Source organism: Schistocerca cancellata, chromosome 2 (genome assembly GCF_023864275.1).
Source record: "Schistocerca cancellata isolate TAMUIC-IGC-003103 chromosome 2, iqSchCanc2.1, whole genome shotgun sequence".
NCBI classification, from domain to species: Eukaryota; Metazoa; Arthropoda; class Insecta; order Orthoptera; family Acrididae; genus Schistocerca; species Schistocerca cancellata.
The window spans coordinates 137080256-137107585 of NC_064627.1; the positions used below are offsets into that span (position 1 = coordinate 137080256).

Below are 27330 nucleotides of genomic sequence, written 5' to 3' on the forward strand. Positions count from 1 at the left end.
GAACAAAACGCTGCTGCCCTGACAAAACACTGTCGTCATTTCTTGGCTGCGTGCACTTAGGCCATTTTCATAACCAGACAAAGGAATTATAGTCCTGTTCCAGTTGTCCAGTGGCCTGAAAACACCTAACTGGAACTGAAGATCAGGAAACTTATTTTTGGTGGAACCACTTGAAATATAAAAAAAAAAAATAGGTTTCGCAATAAAATTTTGCTTCCTGTCTGTTACTTGGCTTGCCTATTATGTACACTACAGGCCATTAAAATTGCTACACCACGAAGATGACGTGCTACAGACGCGAAATTTAAACGACAGGAAGAAGATCATGTCATATGCAAATGATTAGCTTTTCAGAGCATTCACACAAGGTTGGCGCCGGTGGCGACACCTACAACGTGCTGACATCAGCAAAGTTTCCAACCGATTTTTCATACACAAACAGCAGTTGACCGGCGTTGCCTAGTGAAACGTTGTTGTGATGCCTCGTGTAAGGAGGAGAAATGCGTACCATCGCGTTTCCGGCTTTGATAAAGGTCGGATTGTAGCCTATCGCGATTGCGGTTTATCGTATCGCGACATTGCTGCTCGCGTTGGTCGAGATCCAATGACTGTTAGCAGAATATGGACTCGGTGGGTTCAGGAGGGTAATACGGAACGCCGTGCTGGATCGCGACGGCCTCGTATCACTTGCAGTCGAGATGACAGGCATCTTATCCGCATGGCTGTAACGGATCGTGCACCCACGTCTCGATCCCTGAGTCAACAGATGGGGACGTTTGCAAGACAACAACCATCTGCACGAACAGTTCGACTACGTTTGCAGCAGCATGGACTATCAGCTCGGAGACCATGGCTGCGGTTACCCTTGACGCTGCATCACAGACGGGAGCGCCTGCGATGGTGTACTCAACGACGAAACTGGGTGCACGAATGGAAAACGTCATTTTTTCGGGTGAATCTAGGTTCTGTTTACAGCATCATAATGGTCGCATCCGTGTTTGGCGACATCGCGGTGAACGCACATTGGAAGCGTGTATTCGTCATCGCCATACTGACGTATCACCCGGCGTGACGGTATGGAGTGCCATTGGTTACACGTCTCGGTTACCTCTTGTTCGCACTGACGGCACTTTGGACAGTGGACGTTACACTTCAGATGTGTTACGACCCGCGGCCTGCCCTTCATTCGATCCCTGCGAAACCCTACATTTCAGCGGGATAATGCACGACCGCATGTTGCAGGTGCTGTACGGGCCTTTCTGGATACAGAAAATGTTCGACTGCTGCCCTGGCCAGCACATTCTCCAGATGTCTCACCAATTGAAAACGTCTGGTCAATGGTGGCCAAGCAACTGGCTCACCACAATACGCCAGTCACTACTCTTGATGAACTGTGGTATCGTGTTGAAGCTGCATGGGCAGCTGTACCTGTACACACCATCCAAGCTGTGTTTGACTCAATGCCCAGCCGTATCAAGGCCGTTATTCCGGCCAGAGGTGGTTGTTCCGGGTACTGATTTCTCAGGATCTATGCACCCAAATTGCGTGAAAATGTAATCACATGTCAGTTCTAGTATATTTGTCCAATAAATACCCATTTATCATCTGCTTTTCTTGTTGGTGTTGCAATTTTAATGGCCAGTAGTGTAATTCAGTATTGCACTGAGACTCACTAAAAATTTATCTGTGATCTATCGAAGTCGACGGAAAAACAAGGGCACAACAAAGTGCTCACCGGTTGCTTTGGGGCGCTGTAAATTGTGTACAGCTGGTCATGCAACTCTCCACAGGTTACGTGAATGGTTGCAGTATGGACTAAGGCTAGAAAGATGTGCTGACGCGATAGAATGGCGAAAAGCAGCTGTCGTCTGTGTACGGCATTGCGACGGAAACTATATGCAGTGGCCATTTGAAGTTGGTTACCTCCCAAAAGGGACCATCCTCCGTATAGTTGGCACGTAGCTCCCCGCGTTAGGTCAGGAGGATGGCTAGCCTCTGTAATAAACTCAAAGAAGGGAAAAAAGAGAGAATGGGACGGACATTGATAGACGTGACGTACACTTGCAGACAAACAAGTGATTACAATTTCATAAACATTGGATTAATTATTCAAGAGAAAGAGTGTCGCAAATTGAGCAAAGTCAGTAACCCGTTGGTCCATCTCTGCACTTATGCAAACTGTTATCCGACATGGCTATGAATGATAAAGTTGTTTGTTGTTGGGGGATATCGTGGCAAATCCTGCCCAATTGGCACGTTAAATCGGCAAAATCTCGAGCTGGTTGGAGGTCCCTGCCGACAGCGCTCCAAACGTTTTGAATTGGGGAGAGATCCGGGGACCTTGCTGGCCGAGGTAGGGTATTCCAAGCACGAAGACAAGCAGTAGGAACACTCGCCGTGTGCTGAAACATAGCCTGGGACGGCTTACCATGAATGTCAACAAAACGTGGAATGTCGCCGACGTACCGCTGTGCTGTAATGGTACCGTGGATGACAACCGAAAGGGTCCTCCTACGAAATGATATGACACCCCAGACCGTCCCTCCTAGTTGTCAGGATGTATGGCGGGCAGCAGTCAGGTCGTCACCGAGCCAGGGTGTGAATCGGAAATTCAAAGAAGCTACGATCCCCCTTGAAAATGTCCTCGGCTGATCGGTGCGAAATCTTGGGTTTTAAGGTGAATCCATTCGACCATGGCATGAAATCCCGGAACAATTTATTAATTGTGAATTTTTTTGTTTCTCCTTTTACTCATGCATCTTTCTGTAATTTTACACCACCATCAGTGAGTTCCCCTTTATTTCTCTCAACGGCACATTTTGCTGTTACAGTTTTTGACTGTCATATGCAGTAAATCTGGTATTTTACATAGTTTCGTTGTTGGCGATAGTGGTTTCCATGCTGTCAACCCCTTATGAACTGCGTTCATGACACTCACTGTTCATTATACACTACCACCAACAGAGGGCAAACTGTGTTAAAATATCAGTTGTACTGCGGGCGATAGACAGCAACGTGAACGACAACTTAAGTGTTGGTTGATTTGGTTGTTTGGGGAAGGAGACCAGACAGCGAGGTCATCGGTCTCATCGGATCAGGGAAGGATGGGGAAGGAAGTCGGCCGTGCCCTTTCAGAGGAACCATCCCGGCATTTGCCTGGAGTGATTTAGGGAAATCACGGAAAACCTAAATCAGGATGGCCGGACGCGGGATTGAACCGTCGTCCTCCCGAACTTAAGTGTTGAGCAACGTGAATGGCTCTACTGGTGCTGTAACCTTGTCGTACCATGTATGAGTGAAGAGGCAAAAGCAATAAATTACGCTTTTCACAAGACAGAATCCTTATGATACAAGGTGTTCCAGAAAGACTCATCCAATTTCGCAAGACTTCATCATTCTGCATGAATGAAGATAAGAAACTTGGGGTAAATTTTACTTTACGAGTGGAAAGGATACATTATTTTCATCTTGAAAATAACCATCCGGCTTTTACGCTATCTGTACGCTATCTTTGGCTGGATGGTTCTAACCACTATGGGACGTAACATCTTAAATCATCAGTCCCCTAGAACTTAGAACTACTTCAACCTAACTACCCTAAGGACATCACACACATCCATGCCCGAGGCGGGATTCGAACCTGCGACCGTAGCAGCAGCGCAGTTCCGGACTGAAGCGCCTAGAACCGCTCGGACACAGCGGTCGGGTGGTACATCTTTCACATCGTAACAGACCAGATGACGAAAATGGCACTCTATGGAATAGTATAAAGTATAATATCGAGAGTTTGAGAAATGACTCAAATAAGTTTTGATAGAAGATAAGACTAGCGTCGAAACTGGACAGAATTATAGAACCAGCAACGACATGAACTGGCTACTTACAACTGGCACCAAGGTAAACTTCTGGTTAAGATGCGGAAGTTAAAATTCATGCCAAGTTTCTGTTTTCGTTTGTGAAGAAGATATAAATTTTTACCTAAAACACATGATAACCGTTCTGGTACCGTGAAACTTGAGTTAGGGACTGTAATGCATTCATCTACAGTACCAACTGAAAGTACAAACAAAATGATAGATTCATATCATCTAATTTTCTGGAATTTTCTTTAGTTTCACTATCACATATTTCTACCATAATTAAAATTAAAAGTACTTTGTAAAATTATTTTTTCATCGTGTTTTGGTTTTGTGACAGTTTTGGAGAGACAAAGAATGAATGGAGGTGATATGCAAAGTGAGAATGAGATATTTTATTAAAACCATGTAAATGTATGCGCGAAAAAGTAGTTGTGACATACGTCCGAGTGACCTTGATTTTGTATAAGTCAGCCAGAACGGACGTTGAGTATCAAATTTGTTATTAATCTATTTTGTGGAAGCGAATCTTACTTTGTTTTCATTAAAATTCATTTAGTTTCGGAATTACGAGATTACTAGTCCAAATTACGCGTGGTAATCTGATTGGCTGACATTATAAATACCGCGAGTATAGATGTGCTCGAAATGATTTGATTGGTTGCTTAATATACTAGCCAACAAGAAATCAGCATTTACCGATCGTGAAATCAGATGAATCTTTTTGAATCACCCAGTGTACTTATTGTTCAAGCAAACAGTGAGGCAAATGGTGAGTGTCCCTAAAGAAAAACCACCCGAATACCATTGTTCATAATACTAATTTACTGCGCGCAGTGGCAACTTTATCAAGGCGTGTTGCAAGGCAGGCCCAAACAGGCGACTTGGTTGTCAAAGAGCGACTTAAGGTAACGCGGTGGCTTAGTGAGCGGGCCGCCTTAGCCGTCACTTGCGTGGGGAGGAATGCGGGGCTGTGGCGCTCTGCTACTCAGCAGGTAGTCAGTCACCTGCTGACCAGAGCGGTCGGCCGTTCCGCCAGCTGTACGTTCCTTCCACTTCAGTCTGTGCTCCTGTTACGGCGGTGTTGCTTTCACCCGGGGTCGACGAACCGGCGAGCGCGAGAAGGCTCGTGTTTGTTGCGCCAGTGTAGTGCGGCACAGTGTAGTGTGACGGACGTTTGGTGTTTTTGTAAGTATGGATATCTTTGGTGTCGATATCGATACTAAGTATTCTGAACTTTATAGTACTGTAAGTCTCGATGTGAGAGGTATGGAATGGTGGTGGGAAAAATTTTAGCCTCTCAGTATTACTGAAAGGCTAAAATTACTTACTACTATACTTGAGTATTGCTCATCAGTGTGGGATCCGTACCAGATCGGGTTGACGGAAGAGATAGAGAAGATCCAAAGAAGAGCGGCCCGTTTCGTCACACGGTTATTTGGTAACCGTGATAGCGTTACGGAGATGTTTAGCAAACTCAAGGGGCAGACTCTGCAAGAGAGGCGCTCTGCATCGCGGTGTAGCTTGCTCGCCAGGTTTCGGGAGGGTGCGTTTCTGGATGAGGTATCGAATATATTGCTTCCCCCTACTTTTACCTCCCGAGGAGATCACGACTGGAACAAAAAAGGGAGGTAATGACAGTGGCACGTAAAGTGCCCTCCGCCACACACCGTTGGGTGGCTTGCGGAGTATAAATGTAGATGTAGATGTATTAATTGAATTGGAATTAAAAGCGTGTGCAATTATCTATGAAATATACAGTAAAAAATAAAATGCAACAGTAACTAGTACGAAGAAGTTCTGAGAACTGGTTTTATAATCAACATATACATCTACATATACGTGATTGCTCTGCTAGTGCCTGGCAGAGGGTTCAATGAACCACCTTCAAGCTGTCTCTCTACCGTCCCATTCTCGAACGCGCACGCGGGAAAAACGAGCACTTAAACTTTTTTCTGTGCGAGACCTGATTTATCTTATGTTATCGTGATTATCATTCCTCCCTGTGTAAGTGGGTGGCGACAGAATGTTTTCGCAATCGGAGGAGAAAACCGGTAATTGAAATTTCATGAGAAGATCCCGTCGCAACGAAAAATGCCTGTGTTTTAATGAGTGCCACTCCAATTCACGTATCATGTCTGTGACACTATCTCCCCTATGTCGCGATAATACAAAACGAGCTGCCCCTATTTGTACTTTTTCGATGTCATCCGTCAGTCCCACCTGATATGGATCCCACACCACACAGCAATACTCCTGAATAGGGCGGAGAAGCGTGGTGTAAGCAGTATCTTTAGTAGACCTGTTGCATCTTCTAAGTGTTCTGCCAATGAATCGCAGTCTTTGGTTTGCTCTACCCACAATATTTTCTATGTGATCGTTCCAATTTAGGTTGAATTTACAGCCCTCAGACTTGTGTGACTTATCGCGTAATCGAAATTTAGCTGATTTCTTTTAGTACTAATGTGAATAACTTCACACTTTTCTTTATTCAGTGTCAATTGCCACTTTTCGCACCATACAGATATCTAAATCATTTTGCAAGTCGTTTTGATCATCTGATGACTTTACAAGACGGTAAATGACAGCATCACCTACAAGCAATCTAAGACGGCTACTCAGATTGTCTCCTATGTCGTTAATATAGATCAGGAACAGTAGAGGGCCTATAACACTTCCTTGGGGAACGCCGGACGTTACTTCTGTTTTACTTGAAGACTTTCCGTCTATTACTACGAACCGTGACCTTTCTGACCGGAAATCACGAATCCAGTCGTACAACTGAGGCGATACTCCGTGGGCACGCAGTTTGGTTAGAAGACGCTTGTGAGGAACGTTGTCGAAAGCCTTCTGAAAATTTAAAAATATGGAATCAATTTGACTTCTCCTGTCGATAGCACTTATTACTTCATGAGTATAAAGAACTAGTTGTGTTTCACAAGAACGATATTTTCTGAATCCGTGCAGACTAGATGTCAAATTGTTTTCTTCGAGGTACTTGATAATGTTCGAATACAGTATATGTTCTAAAACCCTACTGCAAATCGATGTTAGTGATATAGGCCTGTAATTCAGCGTATTACTCCTACTTCCCTTTTTGGGTATTTGTGTGACGTGAGCAATTTTCCAGTCTTTAGGTACGGATCTTTCTGTGAGCGAGTGGTTGTACATATTGCTAAATATGGAGCTATTTTATCAGCATACTCTGAGAGGAATCTGACTGGTATACAATCTGGACCGGAGGCCTCACCTTTATTAAGTGATTTAAGCTGCTTTGTTTCACCTAGGATATCTACTTCTGTGTTTCTCATCTTGGCAGTTGTTCTTGACTGGAATTTAGGAGTATTTACTTCGTCTTCTTTGGTGAAGGAGTTTTGGGAAACCGTGTTTAATAGCTCTGCTTTAGTGGCACTGTCACCAGTGACTTCACCGTTGTTGTCGCGCAGTGAAGGTATTGATTGCGTCTTGCCACTGGTGTGCTTTATGTATGACCAGAATCTCTTTGGGTTTTCTGCCAGATTTCGAGACAGAATTTCGTTGTGGAAATTATTAAAAGCATCTCGCGTTCAAGTACGCGCTATATTTCGAACTTCTGTAGAACTTTGCCAATCAAGTTGGTTCTTTGAAATACATCAAATTCGCTTATTTTGGCCTGTATTCTAAATGAGTCCTATTCTAAATGAGTCCTGTTGTTATAAAAAATGAGATTATCGTTAATGGATGTTTTTCTCTTAAAGAAAAACTTGCAATAAAGGCAGATTCTTGTAGCATAAAATTTGATCTGCAGTTGGTTTGTCATTGAAATATTGGTCCTACACTGCTTACTGTACTTTTATTTCCTACTCAAGTTGGCTTGCGGCGGATGGGTTAGTCTCTCCCTATCCTTAAAACAGTCAGTCCACCTATCTGGATAGGATTCAGGTTGTCTGCCGCTTCCCTCTGTGATGGTAGATACTGGTTCAGCCGACAAAAGCAGCGTTGACGAAAATTCGGCTAAATACCTACCATGCAATGTCCAAATAACTCCAGTCCATGGGTAGTAGATGAAAGTCAGTTAAACTATCGAGTGTCCGGGACTCTTGCATAACTCGTTTGAAAAGACGTCTAAAATTTTCTTTAAGTTGGTTTATTGTCTTTTAAAACACGGAAAATGGCTATCAAGCCCGTATTTAATATCCCGACATGAATTATGCAATATTGCTGTCTCTGCTACGAGTCAACACCCGAAAGCAGCCAGAAGATGTTTAGTCCGACGCGATATTTTGAACGTCCTAAACAGTCACTGACCCACGACTACTTGCGAGGTAACACGTTCAGTCGGCTTCTTGTAAAGAAGTCTCGTAATGTGCAAGAAACACTCCACGCGAAATTTACGTACGACTTGAAATGTTCACACGTGAATATCGCCTAAAGTAAACCTCTCACAACGCTCAAACTTTCACAAAATACTCGGTACTGTAGTTGCTTTTTCTCAACAACGCTAAAACCGATCAAACGCGCGAATTTCTTCCTTTTGGAAAAAATTGGTCAGCGCAGTTTAACATACACGTTTACCAGAAGACGGCTCCCGAGCGACTCTATCGATTCCTAGGCTTGAGGCGCAAAGACTGACTCAAACACGCGGGAAATGCTGATTTCTTGTTGCTTAGTATGTTAACCAACCAATCAAATCATTTCGAGCACATTCATACTCGCGGTATTTATAACGTCAACCAATCAGATTACCACGCGTAATTTGGACTAGAAATCTCGCAATTCCGAAACTAAATGAATTTTAATGAAAACAAAGTGAGATTTTTTTCCACAAAATAGATTAATAACAAATTTGATACTCAACGTCCGTTCCGGCTGACTTTACAAAATCAAGCTCATTCGGACATACGTCACAACAACTTTTTCGCGCATACATTTACATGGTTTTAATAAAATATCACATTCTTACTTTACATATGTCCTCCATTCATTCTTTACATATGTCCTCCATTCATTCTTTGCCTCTCCAAAACACTCACAAAACCAGAACACGATGAAAAAATAATTTTCCAAAGTACTTTTTGTTGTGGATTGGCAAGAGAGCCAACCCGGTAGATTAGAGGAAGCCGAAAGGCGCGCGTTTTAGCTCACGCAGGCTGGCGTGAGGTCTGGAACAGGACAAGGAAATTAGACTGTCGAAAAAACTGACGTAGCTGGTGGAATACTTAACTTAAATCCGTAAATGGTGAACGTCGCTCTTGACGGTACAAGTTTTACAGCATCAATAGTAACTGGTAACGGCGCCTTGCTAGGTCGTAGCAAATGACGTAGCTGAAAGCTATGCTAACTATCGTCTCAGCAAATGAGAGCGTATTTTGTCAGTGAACCATCGCTAGCAAAGTCGGTTTTACCACTGGGGCGAGTGCTAGGGAGTCTCTCTAGACCTGCCGTGTGGCGGCGCTCGGTCTGCAATCAGTGATAGTGGCGACACGCGGGTCCGACGTATACTAACGGACCGCGGCCGATTTAAAGGCTACCACCTAGCAAGTGTGGTGTCTGGCGGTGACACCACACTTTTAATAATAATGATAATGAGCGTATGGCATTGGTGGCCGGAAGACCCCTCGCGGGGCGGTTCGGCCACTACGGCCACTTGCGTGTGAATGAGGATGAAATGATGATGAAAGTAACACAACACCCAGTCATCTCGAGGCAGAGCCTGACCCTGCTGGGAATCGAACCCAGCACCCCGTGCGCGGGAGGCGAGAACGCTACCGCAAGGCCACAAGCCGCGGACAATACTTTGAATTATGTCAGAAATATGTGATAGTGAAAGTAAGAAAATTCCAGAAAATTAGATGATATGAACCTATCATCTTGGTTGTACTTTCAGTTGGTAGATGAATGCATTACAGTCCCTAGCTCAAGTTTCACAATACCAGAATGGTTATTATGTGCTTTAGGTAAAAATTTATATCTCCGAAAGTATTGGAGTTACTGATTTGAAATTTTAACAGTGCCATTGTGTTATTCATAGAATTTGGTATGCTAACAAGAGAACCTCCCCATCGCACCCCCCTCAGATTTAGTTATAAGTTGGCACAGTGGATAGGCCTTGAAAAACTGAACACAGATCAATCGAGAAAACAGGAAGAAGTTGTGGGGAACTATGAAAAAAATAAGCAAAATATACAAACTGAGTTAGTCCATCTGCAAGATATGTAACATCACAGAAAACGCTGAGCTCAAAAGCGCCGTGGTCCCGTGGATAGGGTGAGCAACTGCGGTACGAGAGGTCCTTGGTTCAAGTCTTCCCTTCTGCGAAAAATTTTTCTTTCTCTATTTTCGCAAAGTTATGATCTGTCCGTTCGTTCATTGACGTCTCTGTTCACTGTAATAAGTTTAGTGTCTGTGTTTTGCGACCGCACCGCAAAACCGTGCGATTAGTAGACGAAAGGACGTGCCTCTCCAATGGGAACCGAAAACATTTGATCGCAGGGTCATAGGTCAACCGATTCCTCCACAGGAAAACACGTCTGACATATTCTATACGGCACTGTTGACGGCATGTGCGTCACATGACAGGAATATGTTGTCGACCCACCTAACTTGTACACTTGGCGAATGGGTAAAAAGATTCTTCTACCTTGCCCGATTTAGGTTTTCTTGTGGATGTGATAATCACTCCCAAAAATGTGGTGAAAACATAAGAGTTTGTCACATAAACTGCAACAAATGAATGAAACAGTTTCACAGTCGAACAGTTTTCCCTGTGTTCTGTCAAAACATATGTTTTTAACGTTTTCAAATTTTTCTGTGCGTAGACGGTCCATTTCTGCATATGTCCAAGCAAATCTGAACATGTCCTGGAGTTTCGGAGAGCTAAGTTGATTATGTGTGAATGCCTGAACTTTGATAATTGTCTGAAAATTAAAAATTAAAAATTAAACTTTTCACTCGAGGGTAGAATTGAACCAAGGACCTCTCTTTCTGCAGCCGCTCACGCTAACCACGGGACCACGGCGCTCCTGGGTTCACAAATACCCGTGATGTTGCTTATGTTGGGCATCGACTATTCAGTTTGTATATTTTGCTTATTTTTCTCATAGTTCCACACAACTTCTTCCTGTTTTCTCGATTGATCTGTGTTCAGTTTTTCAAGGCCTATCCATTGTGCCAACTTATAACTATATCTGAGGGGGATGCGATGGGGAGGTTCCCTTGTAAGTATGAAAAAGATTGATTAATATTTAATAGTACTTCTTCAGATTCATGAAGACTGTGTGTGACGTATTCCACGCGGTGTTAGTCAAGTACGCGGCTCGCTCGGCGCAGTAACCATCGTCAGCTTTGCCTGCGTGAGAACCAAATCGCTCTCCTCCCGGCTCCATGGCAAGCTACGCTTTCAATGCAAGCTCACAACTCGCAATAATTTGCTACATTAAAGGCTCCCGCGGACATAGCGAAAGTTCCATATTTTCTTACATCTGTGTGCGAGGGCGTGCTGGAAATTAATACCTCCGAATTTTTTATTCTGTCATCAATATCGGTTGACGTACTACATATCATGCATATTACGCGGTCGAATTTCCCGATCCGCTGACGCAAGTTGTAACCCTCTGCAGGGCCCCAAAGTGTAGCATGTAACATGGTGTTTAGTGTAACTATCTGCGAGACCTTCAGAAAACTGAAAGCACGAATTCGAAGAGTTCTTCCAGACATGGAACACCGTCTGCTTCTGAACGATGACGCCAGACCACACACGAGCGCTGCAATAAATATCTGCAACATTCAAACGCCTTTGGTTCACTGTCATCGATCATCATCCTTACGGTCCCGACTTGGCCCCATCCGATTTTCATCTTTGAAGCCATTTTGACTATTTTTTGACCGTGACTGTCTCAAGAAATATGTAAATGTTTTTTTTTTTTTTAAATTACCGCTACCAGTCACAAACTTTGTCAACTATTGTATTACTTACTTATTTAGCGACATGTTTCGAGGGAATACTTCATCTTCAGGCTAAATGGCAGTACAAAAACAACTTTACAGTAAGGTCATACTGATGTTACATAGTCTTTTTGTAAACGCTGTGGCCATCCCTAAACTTGGTAAGAGGCGATGTCACTTTGGAAGCTGGACTGATGTTTGCACGAAATGTTTTGTAACGGTCACTCACTCTGTTCTTCTGGCGTGGCAGTCTCGTTGTGATGCACTGAGGCGTTTCCATTTCCGTGGCTCTCTTGGTCACTGTTCGCAAATTGTGACTTGCATAGCAGTAACCTGGAAACAGGATCATAAACAGTTCTGTAGTGCAGTGGACAAGGTGGCAGTCGAAATACAGCTGGTTTCGATTTGACTATCGAGTTGTCGATCTATGTGGTGTCAGATGTTTACATGTCTTCTGCGCGTCTTGTTATCGTATTACAGTTGTTGTTGTTGTGGTCTTCAGTCCTGAGACTGGTTTGATGCAGCTCTCCATGCTACTCTATCCTGTGCAAGCTTCTTCATCTCCCAGTATCTACTGCAACCTACATCCTTCTGAATCTGCTTAGTGTATTCATCTCTTGGTCTCCCTCTACGATTTTTACCCTCCACACTGCCCTCCAATGCTAAATTTGTGATCCCTTGATGCCTCAAAACATGTCCTACCAACCGATCCCTTCTTCTAGTCAAGTTGTGCCACAAACTTCTCTTCTCCCCAATCCTATTCAATACCTCCTCATTAGTTACGTGATCTACCCACCTTATCTTCAGCATTCTTCTGTAGCACCACATTTCGAAAGCTTCTATTCTCTTCTTGTCCAAACTAGTTATCGTCCATGTTTCACTTCCATACATGGCTACACTCCATACAAATACTTTCAGAAACGACTTCCTGACACTTAAATCTATACTCGATGTTAACAAATTCCTCTTCTTGAGAAACGCTTTCCTCGCCATTGCCAGTCTACATTTTATATCCTCTCTACTTCGACCATCATCGGTTATTTTACTCCCTAAATAGCAAAACTCCTTTACTACTTTAAGTGTCTCATTTCCTAATCTAATTCCCTCAGCATCACCTGACTTAATTTGACTACATTCCATTATCCTCGTTTTGCTTTTGTTGATTTTCATCTTATATCCTCCTTTCAAGACACTGTCCATTCCGTTCAACTGCTCTTCCAAGTCCTTTGCTGTCTCTGACAGAATTACAATGTCATCGGCGAACCTCAAAGTTTTTACTTCTTCTCCATGAATTTTAATACCTACTCCGAATTTTTCTTTTGTTTCCTTTACTGCTTGCTCAATATACAGATTGAATAACATCGGGGAGAGGCTACAACCCTGTCTTACTCCTTTCCCAACCACTGCTTCCCTTTCATGCCCCTCGACTCTTATAACTGCCATTTGGTTTCTGTACAAACTGTAAATAGCCTTTCGCTCCCTGAATTTTACCCCTGCCACCTTCAGAATTTGAAAGAGAGTATTCCAGTTAACATTGTCAAAAGCTTTCTCTAAGTCTACAAATGCTAGAAACGTAGGTTTGCCTTTTCTTAATCTTTCTTCTAAGATAAGTCGTAAGGTCAGTATTGCCTCACGTGTTCCAACATTTCTACGGAATCCAAACTGATCTTCCCCGAGGTCGGCTTCTACCAGTTTTTCCATTCGTCTGTAAAGAATTCGCGTTAGTATTTTGCAGCTGTGACTTATTAAACTGATAGTTCGGTAATTTTCACATCTGTCAACACCTGCTTTCTTTGGGATTGGAATTATTATATTCTTCTTGAAGTCTGAGGGTATTTCGCCTGTCTCATACATCGTGCTCACCAGATGGTAGAGTTTTGTCATGACTGGCTCTCCCGAGGCCATCAGTAGTTCAAATGGAATGTTGTCTACTCCCGGGGCCTTGTTTCGACTCAGGTCTTTCAGTGCTCTGTCAAACTCTTCACGCAGTATCTTATCTCCCATTTCGTCTTCATCTACATCCTCTTCCATTTCCATAATATTGTCCTCAAGTACATCGCCCTTGTATAAACCCTCTATATACTCCTTCCACCTTTCTGCCTTCCCTTCTTTGCTTAGAACTGGGTTGCCATCTGAGCTCTTGATATTCATACAAGTGGTTCTCTTCTCTCCAAAGGTCTCTTTAATTTTCCTGTAGGCAGTATCTATCTTACCCCTAGTGAGACAAGCCTCTACATCCTTACATTTGTCCTCTAGCCATCCCTGCTTAGCCATTTTGCACTTCCTGTCGATATCATTTTTGAGACGTCTGTATTCCTTTTTGCCTGCTTCATTTACTGCATTTTTATATTTTCTCCTTTCATCAATTAAATTCAATATTTCTTCTGTTACCCAAGGATTTCTATTAGCCCTCGTCTTTTTACCTACTTGATCCTCTGCTGCCTTCACTACTTCATCCCTCAGAGCTACCCATTCTTCTTCTACTGTATTTCTTTCCCCCATTCCTGTCAATTGTTCCCTTATGCTCTCTCTGAAACTCTGTACAACCTCTGGTTCTTTCAGTTTATCCAGGTCCCATCTCCTTAAATTCCCACCTTTTTGCAGTTTCTTCAGTTTCAATCTGCAGTTCATAACCAAGAGATTGTGGTCAGAATCCACATCTGCCCCAGGAAATGTCTTACAATTTAAAACCTGGTTCCTAAATCTCTGTCTTACCATTATATAATCTATCTGATACCTACTAGTATCTCCAGGATTCTTCCAGGTATGCAACCTTCTTTTATGATTCTTGAACCAAGTGTTGGCTATGATTAAGTTATGCTCTGTGCAAAATTCTACAAGGCGGCTTCCTCTTTCATTCCTTCCCCCCAATCCATATTCACCTACTATGTTTCCTTCTCTCCCTTTTCCTACTGACGAATTCCAGTCACCCATCACTATTAAATTTTCGTCTCCCTTCACTACCTGAATAATTTCTTTTATCTCATCATACATTTCATCTATTTCTTCATCATCTGCAGAGGTAGTTGGCATATAAACTTGTACTACTGTAGTAAGCATAGGCTTTGTGTCTATCTTGGCCACAATAATGCGTTCACTATGCTGTTTGTAGTAGCTAACCCGCACTCCTATTTTTTTATTCATTATTAAACCTACTCCTGCATTACCCCTATTTGATTTTGTATTTATAACCCTGTAATCACCTGACCAAAAGTCTTGTTCCTCCTGCCACCGAACTTCACTAATTCCCACTATATCTAATTTTAACCTATCCATTTCCCTTTTTAAATTTTCTAACCTGCCTGCCCGATTAAGGGATCTGACATTCCACGCTCCGATCCGTAGGACGCCAGTTTTCTTTCTCCTGATAACGACGTCCTCCTGAGTAGTCCCCGCCCGGAGATCCGAATGGGGGACTATTTTACCTCCGGAATATTTTACCCAAGAGGACGTCATCATCATTTAATCATACAGTAGAGCTGCATGTCCTCGGGAAAAATTACGGCTGTAGTTTCCCCTTGCTTTCAGCCGTTCGCAGTACCAGCACAGCAAGGCCGTTTTGGTTAATGTTACAAGGCCAGATCAGTCAATCATCCAGACTGTTGCCCCTGCAACTACTGAAAAGGCTGCTGCCCCTCTTCAGGAACCACATGTTTGTCTGGCCTCTCAACAGATACCCCTCCGTTGTGGTTGCACCTATGGTACGGCCATCTGTATCGCTGAGGCACGCAAGCCTCCCCACCAGCGGCAAGGTCCATGGTTCATTACAAATTGAGCACCTGTTTCAATATTATTGAACACATCATGATATAAACTGTCATCTGTTTCCAAAAGTTTAACACCACTTTCGGGGACTTCATTTTGATATTGATGAAGTTGTGGGAGGAGAGGTGAGGTTGAGCCTCCGTCCAAAACTAACGGAATCAACAAACTGGTGTCTCTTTGGGAGAATTGTTTTCGTCGCCAGGGTGACTATGTTGAGAATTAAAGATGTAGACATGAAGAATAAAAATGTAGGATATTAACAAAGTTTGTTTTATTCAGAAAGGTTTAAGAATTTTTGCATAATAAATTCGGAGACACTACTTTTCATCAAGATCTCGTACATACGGTGTGACATTTATTGAACTGTATGAAAAAAATGTAAATCAGTTGCAAGCTACGGCGTTCACACACTTCATTCAAAATGTAAATGCCACCACAGATATTCGGATTTAGGTTATAACATGTCTGATACGCCTGCCATCATTGGCGATGATGTGGCGCAGACGAATAGCGAAATTCGGCATGACCCGCTGAAGTGTCGGAACATCGATCCTGTCGATAACCTCCTGAATGGCTGTTTTCACCTCAGCAATGGTTTTAGGGACATTGCTGTACACCTCGTCTTTAATATAGCCCCACAAAAAGGAGTTGCCTGTGTTCAGATAGAGAATGCGTTAGCGAATCGAGTCCGATGCCAGTGGCCTCTGGGTGCCCCAGCGCCAGAATGCGGTCCCAAAAGTGCTCCTCCAGGACATCAAACACTCTGCTGCTTCGATGGGATCGATTTCCGTCTTACGTGAACCTCATCTGGTCGAAATCAGAGTCACTTCGGATAATGGGGATGAAATCATCTTCCAAAACCTTTACTTACCGTTCGGTAGTCAGCCTACCATCAAGGAACATCGCACCGATTATTCCGTGACTGGACGCTGCACACCACACAGTGACCCGTCGAGGGTGACGAGACTTCTTGGTCTCGAAATGCGGATACTCAGTCCCCAGATGCGCCAATTTTGATTGCTGACGAATCCATCCAAATGAAAGTGGGCTTCGTCGCTAAACCGAACCACACAGCGAACCATACAGCGCATACTAATTCCCATCATGCCCCGTGGCCAATCAATCGGTTTGAACATTACGGCGATTTTATTTCATATTGTGTGTATTGAACCGGCGACCTTGAAACGATGGAGAGGCTGCGTCTCGACGTAGCCCTCAGTGATTCACAACACAACAGGCCACAGCAGTCCACCCACCCCACCGTCGCCCTACACTAAACCCAGTGTAATTGTGATGTGGCCCCCAGTGGACACCCCCCTCCCCCCTGCTAGTCTCATACCTGGCGAGTGTAACCCCAAATGTTTGCGAGGTAGTATAATTATGGTGTATGCATACATGGAGTCAGTGTTTGCGCTGAATAAGGGGAACCAGCCCGCACTCGCCGAGGCAAATGGAAAACCTTAAAAACTATCCACAGGCTGCCTGGCACACCGGACCTCGACAGTAATCCGCCGGGCGGATTCGTGCCGGGGGGCCGGCAGGCCTTCCCGCTCGGGAAGCAGCACGTTAGACCACGCGGCTAGCCGGGCGGGCTTTATTTCATGTTGTTGTTGTTATGGTCTTCAGTCCTGAGACTGGTTTGATGCAGCTCTCCATGCTACTCTATCCTGTGCAAGCTTCTTCGTCTCCCAGTACCTACTGCAACCTACATCCTTCTGAATCTGCTTAGTGTAGTCATTTCTTGGTCTCCCTCTACGATTTTTACCCTCCACGCTGCCCTCCAATACTAAATTGGTGATCCCTTGATGCCTCAGAACATGTCCTACCAACCGATCCCTTCTTCTGGTCAAGTTGTGCCACAAACTTCTCTTCTCCCCAATCCTATTCAGTACTTCCTCATTAGTTATGTGATCTACCCATCTAATCTTCAGCATTCTTCTGTAGCACCACATTTCGAAAGCTTCTATTCTCTTCTTGTCCAAACTATTTATCGTCCATGTTTCACTTCTATACATGGCTACACTCCATACAAATACTTTCAGAAATGACTTCCTGACACTTAAATCTATACTCGATGTTAAGAAATTTCTCTCTTCTTCGGAAACGCTTTGCTTGCCGTTGCCAGTCTACATTTTATATCCTCTCTACTTCGACCATCATCAGTTATTTTGCTCCCCAAATAGCAAAACTTATTTACTGCTTTAAGTGTCTCATTTCCTAATCTAACTCCCTCGACATCACTCGTCTTAATTCGACTACGTTCCATTATCCTCGTTTTGCTTTTGTTGATGTTCATCTTACATCCTCCTTTCAAGACACTGTCCATTCCGTTCAACTACTCTTCCAAGTCCTTTGCTGTCTCTGACAGAATTACGATCTCATCGGCGAACCTCAAAGTTTTTATTTCTTCTCCATGGATTTTAATAGCTACTCCGAATTTTTCTTTTGTTTCCTTCACTGCTTGCTCAATATACAGATTGAATAACATCGGGGAGAGGCTACAACCCTGTCTCACTCCCTTCCCAACCACTGCTTCCCGTTCATGTCCCTCGACTCTTATAACTGCCGTCTGGTTTCTGTACAAATTGTAAATAGCCTTTCGCTCCCTGTATTTATATCTGCCACCCTCAGGCTAGAAACGTAGGTTTGCCCTTCCTTAATCTAGCTTTTCATATAGTACAATAATTGCCACCATGTACATACTCTGCAGGCCGCTGTGAAGTGCATGCCATGGTAAAAATTACCGCTTAAAAGCCTCCGTGCGAGTTGTAATCAGTCTGATCTCGTCTTAGCAGTCCATACAGGAGCGATGCATAGGGTCTGAAATATCTCTTAATATTGGTTCCCGAAGCATTGCAAGTAGCTTCTCGCGTAATTATTTGCGTCTGTCTCGAAGCGCCTGCCAGTTGGTGTTTTTCAGCATGCCCGTGACGCTCTCCCCTGAGTGAAACCTGTAACCACTCATGCCGTCTTTCTTTGTATAAGTGTAGCATCCCCTCTTAGTCCTGTCTGGTGTTTAACATCCATACAGTTGAGCAGTATTCTAAGATGTAGACTGATTGCATTTACCCGGTATTCTGCCGGTGAGCAGAAGTTAACCACCTTCCCTTGCCTGAAGCCTATGTAGTCACCCCATTTCTTAGTCTGACACCCAGGTATCGTACGAGTTGACTGCTCTCAGTAGTGCATGATTTATATTGTAGCCATTGGATACAACTTTTTGCGTTTTGTGTAGTGCACAATTTTGCGTTTTCCTAAATTGATATCTGTTTGCCAATCTTTGTGCCACTTTGAAATGGATATTTTGCAGCTTTTTTTATTTTTAATTTTGCAAAAGCCTGAGGTTCCTATTAAGGTTGTCTGCCAGGTCATTAACGTAAAAAACAAACAGCAAGGGTTCCAACATACTGCCCACGGACTGGTGTGCAGTTATTGCGACTTCTGTCTGCCACTTTTCAACCAACATAATATACCAGTCATCCATACCCAAGAATCCCTGAATCCAGTCACATATTTCGTTTGATATCCCATATGATGGTACTTCTGTTCATAGACGTAGGTGTGGTACCGAATGATACGCTTCTCAGAAATCAAAAAATACTGTATCTGTTTCATTACCTTCTGCCATTGCTTTCAGGATTGCATGTTAAAGAAGCCCTGTTGACTTTCACGTGTTTGAGGTTTTTGGAATCCATGCCAGTCGCTATGGAGGAGGTCGATCTGCTTGAAATCTCATTTTGTTAGAGCTCACAATATTTCCTAGAATTGAACAACAGAGGACGATACCAGACAAAGCATCATTGTTAAGTCCTGTCACAGTCTCCACATGTAACTTACCCTCTACCTCATACATAGCTTTCAAGAGTGAAATACTTATTTTGTGTAATGTTGCGGGAGGAAAGTTCCATCGTTTCAATTGATGAAACCTGATATTGTTATTTAATAGGATCTTTGTTTCTTTAGACTGCTGAAGTGAAAATATACCTGCCTTTTAAATAAAACTTTATTATTTGTACAGTATGTTCTGATACTTTGCTTCCTGAATGCATTATCTTCTGCTATTTGTTTGAGTTTGGTGGAAGCCAAAGTTACTGAATAGCATCTGTTCTGTATGACTACGTCAGAACCGTGTCGAAATGAGTAAAGGAGTTTTTACAGTGTTGCATATATAAACATAAAATAAATTAAGCAGATTCTTATTTGCAGATACTGAAATTACAATCGGCCGAGAACGCCGACCGAAGGTTCACACTTCCACAGAAAAGCGTCAGGCCAAATAAGGCAAAGCTATAGGTTAAAAATAACTTCAGTTTGAAAGGTAACTCGCGGTGATCAGATTACTTGAATGAAAAACGAGATTCTTTATATGGTGGTATCATTGAAATAAAGCAGCTCACACTTATAGAACAGTTACATGTGTGTTGTGTGATGTCCTTAGGTTAGTTAGGTTTAAGTAGTTCTAAGTTCTAGGGGACTGTTGACCATAGCTGTTAAGTCCGATAGTGCTCAGAGCCATTTACACCAAAGTTACATGTGTCACTTCGATGCAGCAAGGGGGAGAGAGGTAAAGTGATCATGAATCATCGTTTTATAATCATTACATGAAAAACAAACTCGGCACGATGATGAACAGAATATTACATAATAGTTTCTTTGGATTATGGTTACATTTCTTTTATAAATGACAAGGTTATCTTAGACACTTTGCCTATACTTGAGACACATTACACCTTTCATTTAATGAACATAGTTGCGAACAGCGGCTTAAAATATTAAACTGTCTAAAATTAGTAAAAGGAGCACCACACGGGGTATCAATGAGATTGGAGGGCAGTTTAGTGCATCACTCCTGTTCCCTTCTTTTAGACTAATCAATCTGACAGGATTGCATCGGCTTCTGGAGCCTTGTTCAGTTTAAGCGATTTCAGCTGTTTCTCAACACCATAAAATTGATGCCTATGTTATCATTTTCACCTCGTTTTCTAAATAAGGCTTTTTGTGCAAGAAAAGCTTAAAATTGGGTAAAAGTAGGTACGTTTCGATACTTTCAATGTCGATACTTTCGCTGCGCAGTTCTCAAAGTTTCGATACCACTTTAGATATTGATATCGATACTGATGTTATAAGCATGGCTGATTCGAGATTAGTTCTCCACAAAAGCAACATATGATCCCCCCCCCCCTCTCCCTCTCTCATTCCTGAGACAGAAAGCACCTCTCCTTGGGCTTTTGTGGCAAGACTTTTAAAAATAAATTAAAATTAGTGATCGTGTAAATGGGTTTTGTTATTTCTAAAAACATACCACATATACATGTCAGTGTCACAGAAGTAAATCTCTGAATGTCATTCCAGTACCGATATTAAAAGAAAAAGAAAATAAAAAATTCCATTTAAGATGATTTCTGATACCTGGCACATATGATGAACTACGACCATTTGACCATCGTCCGACATTTGCAAGCAATGGGGAAGATTCAAGAATCGTTTATGGGCACCGCATGCTCTAAGCCAATATCACAAAAAAATCTGCGAGTGACCATATGTCCCTCTCTGCTTGCTCGTCATCAACTGGCTCGTGATCAGCACCAATCATTCCTATCCTGTATCGTTACTGGTGACGAGAAGTGGTGTCTTTAACCTAACGTAAGTAAAAGAAAGGAATCCTTGAGTCCAAAGAAAGCAGCACCTCCCCGCACAAAGATCTGCGCGCATCCACAAAAGATGATGTTATGCATCTGGTGGAACAACGACGGTGTGGAGTACTAGGAATTGCTTCCACGAGGTGTAACCATCACTGCTAACATCGTTGGATGTAAAGTCCGCCAGTTATGCAAAAACCCGTTTTTCTCAGTACACAAACATGTTTCGGCACCACTGTGCCATCATAAGTGGGTTTTCGTTTATATTTATTCTTTACATTTGGTGTGTCTGAGTTTTCTATATCAATTTTGTGTTAATTACTACAGGTAGCTTGTCATGTTTTCGTGTGGCAAGCACTTCCATCCTCCGCCTCATGCTTAGGTGTGATGCACACGTAACTTGTTGTTGTTGGTGTGGTCCTCAGTCCTGAGACTGGTTTGATGCAGCTGTCCATGCTACTCTATCCTGTGCAAGCTTCTTCATCTCCCAGTACCTACTGCAACCTACATCCTTCTGAATCTGCTTGGTGTATTCATCTCTTGGTCTCCCTCTACGATTTTTACCCCCCACGCTGCCCTCCAATGCTAAATTGGTGATCCCTTGATGCCTCAGAACATGTCCTACCAATCGATCCCTACTTCTTGTCAAGTTGTGCCACAAACTCCTCTTCTCCCCACTTTTATTCAATACCTCCTCATTAGTTATGTGATCTACCCATCTAATCTTAAGCATTCTTCTGTTGCACCACATTTCGAAAGCTTCTATTCTCTTCTTGTCTAAACTATTTATCGTCCATGTTTCACTTCCATACATGGCTACACTCCATACAAATACTTTCGGAAATGACTTCCTGACACTTAAATCTATACTCGATGTTAACAAATTTCTCTTCTTCAGAAACGCTTTGCTTGCTATTACCAGTCTACATTTTATATCCTCTCTCTACTTCGATCATCATCAGTTATTTTGCTCCCCAAATAGCAAAACTCCTTTACTACTTTAAGTGTCTCATTTCCTAATCTAATACCCTCAGCATCTCCCGACTTAGTTCGACTACATACCATTATCCTCGTTTTGCTTTTGTTGATGTTCATCTTATATCCTCCTTTCAAGACGCTATCCATTCCGTTCAACTGCTGTCTCTGACAGAATTACAATGTCATAGGCGAACCTCAAAGTTTTTATTTCTTCTCCATGGATTTTAATACTTACTCCGAACTTTTCTTTTGTTTCGTTCACTGCTTGCTCAATATACAGATTGAATAACATCGGTGAGAGGCTACAACCCTGCCTCACTCCCTTCGCAACCACTGCTTCCCTTTCATGCCCCTCAACTCTTATAACTGCCATTTCGTTTCTGTACAAATTGTAAATAGCCTTTCACTCTCTGTATTTTACCCCTGCCACCTTCAGAATCTGAAAGAGAGTATTCCAGTCAACATTGTCAAAAGCTTTCTCTAAGTCTACAAATGCTAGAAACGTAGGTTTGCCTTTTCTTAATCTAGCTTCCAAGATAAGTCGTAGGGTCAGTATTGCCTCACGTGTTCCAATATTTCTACGGAATCCAAACTGATCTTCCCCGTGGTCGGCTTCTACTAGTTTTTCCATTCGTCTGTAAAGAATTCGCGTTAGTATTTTGTAGCCGTGACTTATTAAACTGATAGTTCGGTAATTTTCACATCTGTTCAAATGGTTCAAATGGCTCTGAGCACTATGGGACTTAACATCTGCAGTCATCAGTCCCCTAGAACTTTAGAACTACTTAAACCTAACTAACCTAAGGACATCACACACATCCATGCCCGAGGCAGGATTCGAACCTGCGACCGTAGCAGTTGCGCGGCTCCGGACTGAGCGCCTAGAACCGCGAGACCACTGCGGCCGGCTTTACATCTGTCAGCATCTGCTTTCTTTGGGATTGGAATTATTATATTCTTCTTGAAGGGTGAGGGTATTTCGCCTGTCTCATACATCTTGCTCACCAGATGGTAGAGTTTTGTCAGGACTGGCTCTCCCAAGGCTGTCAGTAGTTCTAATGAAATGTTATCTACCCCTAGGGCCTTGTTTCGACTCAGGTCTTTCAGTGCTCTGTCAAACTCTTCACGCAGTGTCATATCTCCCATTTCATCTTCATCTACATCCTCTTCCATTTCCATAATATTGTCCTCAATTACATCGCCCTTGTATGGACCCTCTATATATTCCTTCCACCTTTCTGTTTTCCCTTCTTTGCTTAGAACTGGGTTTCCATCTGAGCTCTTGATATTCATACAAGTGGTTCTCTTTTCTCCAAAGGTCTCTTTAATTTTCCTGTAGGTAGTATCTATCTTACCCCTAGTGAGATAAGCCTCTGCATCCTTACATTTGTCCTGTAGCCATCCCTGCTTAGCCATTTTGCACTTCCTGTCGATTTTTGAGACATTTGTATTCCTTTTTGCCTGCTTCGTTTACTGCATTTTTATATTTTCTCCTCTCATCAATTAAATTCAATATTTCTTCTGTTACCCAAGGATTTCTACTAGCCCTCGTCTTTTTACTTACTTGATCATCTGCTGCCTTCGCTACTTCATCCCTCAAAGCTACCCATTCTTCTTCACACGTAACTATAACAAGTATTTTCCACAAATAACGTAGTAAAACACTTTTCACTTCACCAGAACATGGTGTGATTGTGGATTGTTATATTTGTGTTCTGGTGAAGTGAAAAGTGAGGCGGAGGATGGAAGTGCTTGCCACACGAAAACATGACAAGCTACCTGTAGTAATTGACACAAAATTGATCCAGAAAATTCATGCACACCAAATGTGTTTTGCATAACTGGTGGACTTCACATCCAACAGTTTTAACTGCAAACACGGCCAATACAAGGAGCTGCAAATCAAAATGATGGATAGTGCTGATATTTGTCAACAGCTGAGACGTTCTACAGACGCAGTTCAAGAACAACGAACAGGAAGGCAGCGTGAAGTGGTGATGTCCTCAACAACGCCTGCATTCTGCTACACTGTACAGGAGATGGGTTGGGAAGTCATTCCGCACCCCGGTGAGGCACCTGATCTTGCGCCCTCAGATTTTCACTTTTTCCGCTATCGAACAACTTTCAAGGAACTTCCTTCCCGGATGAAAATGCGCTCCGAACATGGGTCGACGAGTTCCTCGCCTCAAACACTTCATTTCTACAATCGCAGTATCGATAAGTTACCTAGCTTTAGCACACGATATTAAATAATGAACGAGATTACACTACTGGCCATTACAATTGCTACACCACGAAGATGACGTGCTACAGACGCGAAATTTAACCGACAGGAAGAAAATGCTTTGATATGCAAATGATTAGCTTTTCAGAGCATTCACACAAGGTTGGCCCCCCTGGCGACACCTACAACGTGCTGACATGAGGAAAGTTTCCAACCGATTCCTCATACACAAACAGCAGTTGACGGGCGTTGCCTGGTGAAACGTTATTGTGATGCCTCATGTAAGGAGGAGAAATGCGTACCATCACGTTTCCGATTTTGATAAAGGACGGATTGTAGCCTACCGCGATTGCAGTTTATCGTATCGCGACATTACTGCTCGCGTTGGTCGAGATCCAATGACTGTTAGCAGAATATGGACTCGGTGGGTTCAGGAGGGTGATACGGAACGCCGTGCTGGATCCCGACGGCCTCGTATCACTAGCAGTCGAGATGACAGCCATCTTATCCGCATGGCTGTAACGGATCGTGCACCCACATCTCGATCCCTGAGTCAACAGATTGGGACTTTTGAAAGACAAGAACCATCTACACGAACAGTTCGACGACGTTTGCAGCAGCAAGGAGTGTCAGCTCGGAGACCATGGCTGCGGTTATCCTTGACGCTGCATCGCAGGCAGGAACGCCTGCGATGGTGTACTCAACGACGAACCTGGCTGCAAAACGTCATTTTTTCGGATGAATCCAGGTTGTGTTTACAGCGTCTAGATGGTCGAATCCGTGTTTGGCGACATCGCGGTGAACGCACATTGGAAGCGTGTATTCATCATCGCCATACTGGCGTAACACCCGGCGTGATGGTATGGGGTGCCATTGGTTACACGTCTCGGTCACCTCTTGTTCGCATTGACGGCACTTTGAACAGTGGACGTTACATTTCAGATGTGTTACGACCCGTGGCTCTACCCTTCATTCGATCCCTGCGAAACCCTACATTTCAGCAGGATAATGTACGACCGCATGTTGCAGGTCCTCTACGGGCCGTTCTGGATACAGAAAATGCTCGACTGCTGCCCTGGCCAGCACATTCTCCAGATCTCTCACCAATTGAAAACGTCTGGTCAATGGTGGCCGAGCAACTGGCTCGTCAGAATACGTCAGTCACTAGTCTTGATGAACTATGATATCGTGTTGAAGCTGCATGGCAGCTGTACCTGTACACGCCATCCAAGCTCTGTTTGACTCAATGCCCTGGCGTATCAAGGGTGTTATTATGTCCAGAGGTGGTTGTTCTAGGTACTGATTTCTCAGGATCTGTGCACCCAAATTGCGTGAAAATGTAATCACGTGTCGGTTCGAGTATAATATATTTGTCCAATGAATACCCGTTTATCATCTGCATTTCTTCTTGGTGTAGCAATTTTAATGGCCAGTAGTGTATATTTCTGACGACTAAAGTCTGTTTTATCTGTATCTGTGTGTTTATTAAACTTTGGAAAAACGCAAAGAACGTCTGCACCAACCCAGTAATTATGATACTCCCTACTTCTGGCGCCCCCCTCGACTTGTCGCACCAGCTCGTGTTGTGACTGTGCGTAACGCTGGTGTCTTTTGTTCCAGTCGGTGAGCGCGACGAGCACGCCGCGCCTGTCGCGCCGCAACCCGCTGGGCGAACGACGCGCCAACGCCAGCGCCGCCGCCGACGAGTCGGAGGACGACGCGGACTCGGTGCGCAGCTTCGGCAGCGCCTGCTCCTCCATGTCGTGCGACCACGCCTACTTCGCGCGCAACGGCACCACGTTTTCCGGCCGGCGCATGCGCTACGTCGTCCACTGCTCGCCGCACACCGACGACACCGAGGAGTACCTCACGCCCACGCAGCGGGCTTCTCGGCAAATACGCCGTCTCAAGGTAAGCCTGTAATGTGCCCTCTGGCGCGGCAGCTGTTAGTTGTGTAGATGAGGGGGCGAAGACTGCAGTGGAATACGTAAATTTTTTAGAACACTTCTCGTGGAAAAGCAATGGTCTGGCTAAAACTGCGAGGGTCATTCAATAACTAGAGAGACAAAATGGTCTCGGAAAAACTGTCAGTAGGTCAGGTTTGGTACTTACATGGCTTTAAGTTCGCATCACTGTGTTGAGCCCTGATCAGCTGACGTATCAACATTTTTTGTTTATAACCTCAAAAATATATTTCAAGATGGCGAGTCCGCTTTGAAACTTCCACATTAGTCGAACAGCGTTCTGTTATTCGTTTTTACTTGCTGATTACGAGAAACCAGTGAATATACGAAGGTCACTCCAAAAGCAATGCACACTATCTTTTTTAAATCCATATTTTATTCTACATGTTTGAAAGTTTTACAGCGTTTAGATACATGCTTTAGGAACAATATCTTCAATTCTCCACATAATTACCATCCCTCTCAACTGCCTTACGCCATCTTGGAACCAGCTCCTGTATACCCGCACGGTAATATTCTGGACCAACCTTTTGGAGCCACTGCTTGGCAGAGGAAGTCATCATCCTCAAACTTTGTTCCACGAAGAGAGTCTTTCAGTTTACCAAAGAGATGATAGTCACATGGAGCCAGGTCAGGACTGTAAGCCGGGTGTTTCACTGTTGTCCATCCGAGTTTTGTGATCGCTTCCACGGTTTCTTGACCGACATGTGGCCGTGCATTTGCGTGCAACAGCAAAACATCCTGCTTTTGCCGATCTGGTCGAACATGGCTCAGTCGAGCTTGAAGTTTCTTCAGTGTCGTCACATATGCATCAGAATTTATGGTGGTTCCACGTGGCATGATGTCCACAAGCAAGAGTCCTTCGAAATCGAAAAACGCCGTAGCCTTAACTTTTCCAGCAGAAGGTGTGGTTTTGAATTTCTGTTTCTTGGGTGAAATTGCACGATGCCACTCTCTAGATTGCCTCTTCGTCTCTGGTG

At 43.5% G+C, this 27330-nt stretch overlaps 1 protein-coding gene across 1 annotated transcript in view; it reads left to right on the forward strand.

Annotated features, from left to right (window-relative positions):
• Positions 1-27330, forward strand: part of LOC126161413 (protein quick-to-court) — a 765830-nt gene that overhangs the window by 646768 nt on the left and 91732 nt on the right. The window contains exon 3 of the mRNA XM_049917202.1: positions 26007-26297. Coding sequence (XP_049773159.1) covers positions 26007-26297 — 291 coding nt within the window. The remainder of the gene's footprint in view (positions 1-26006; positions 26298-27330) is intronic.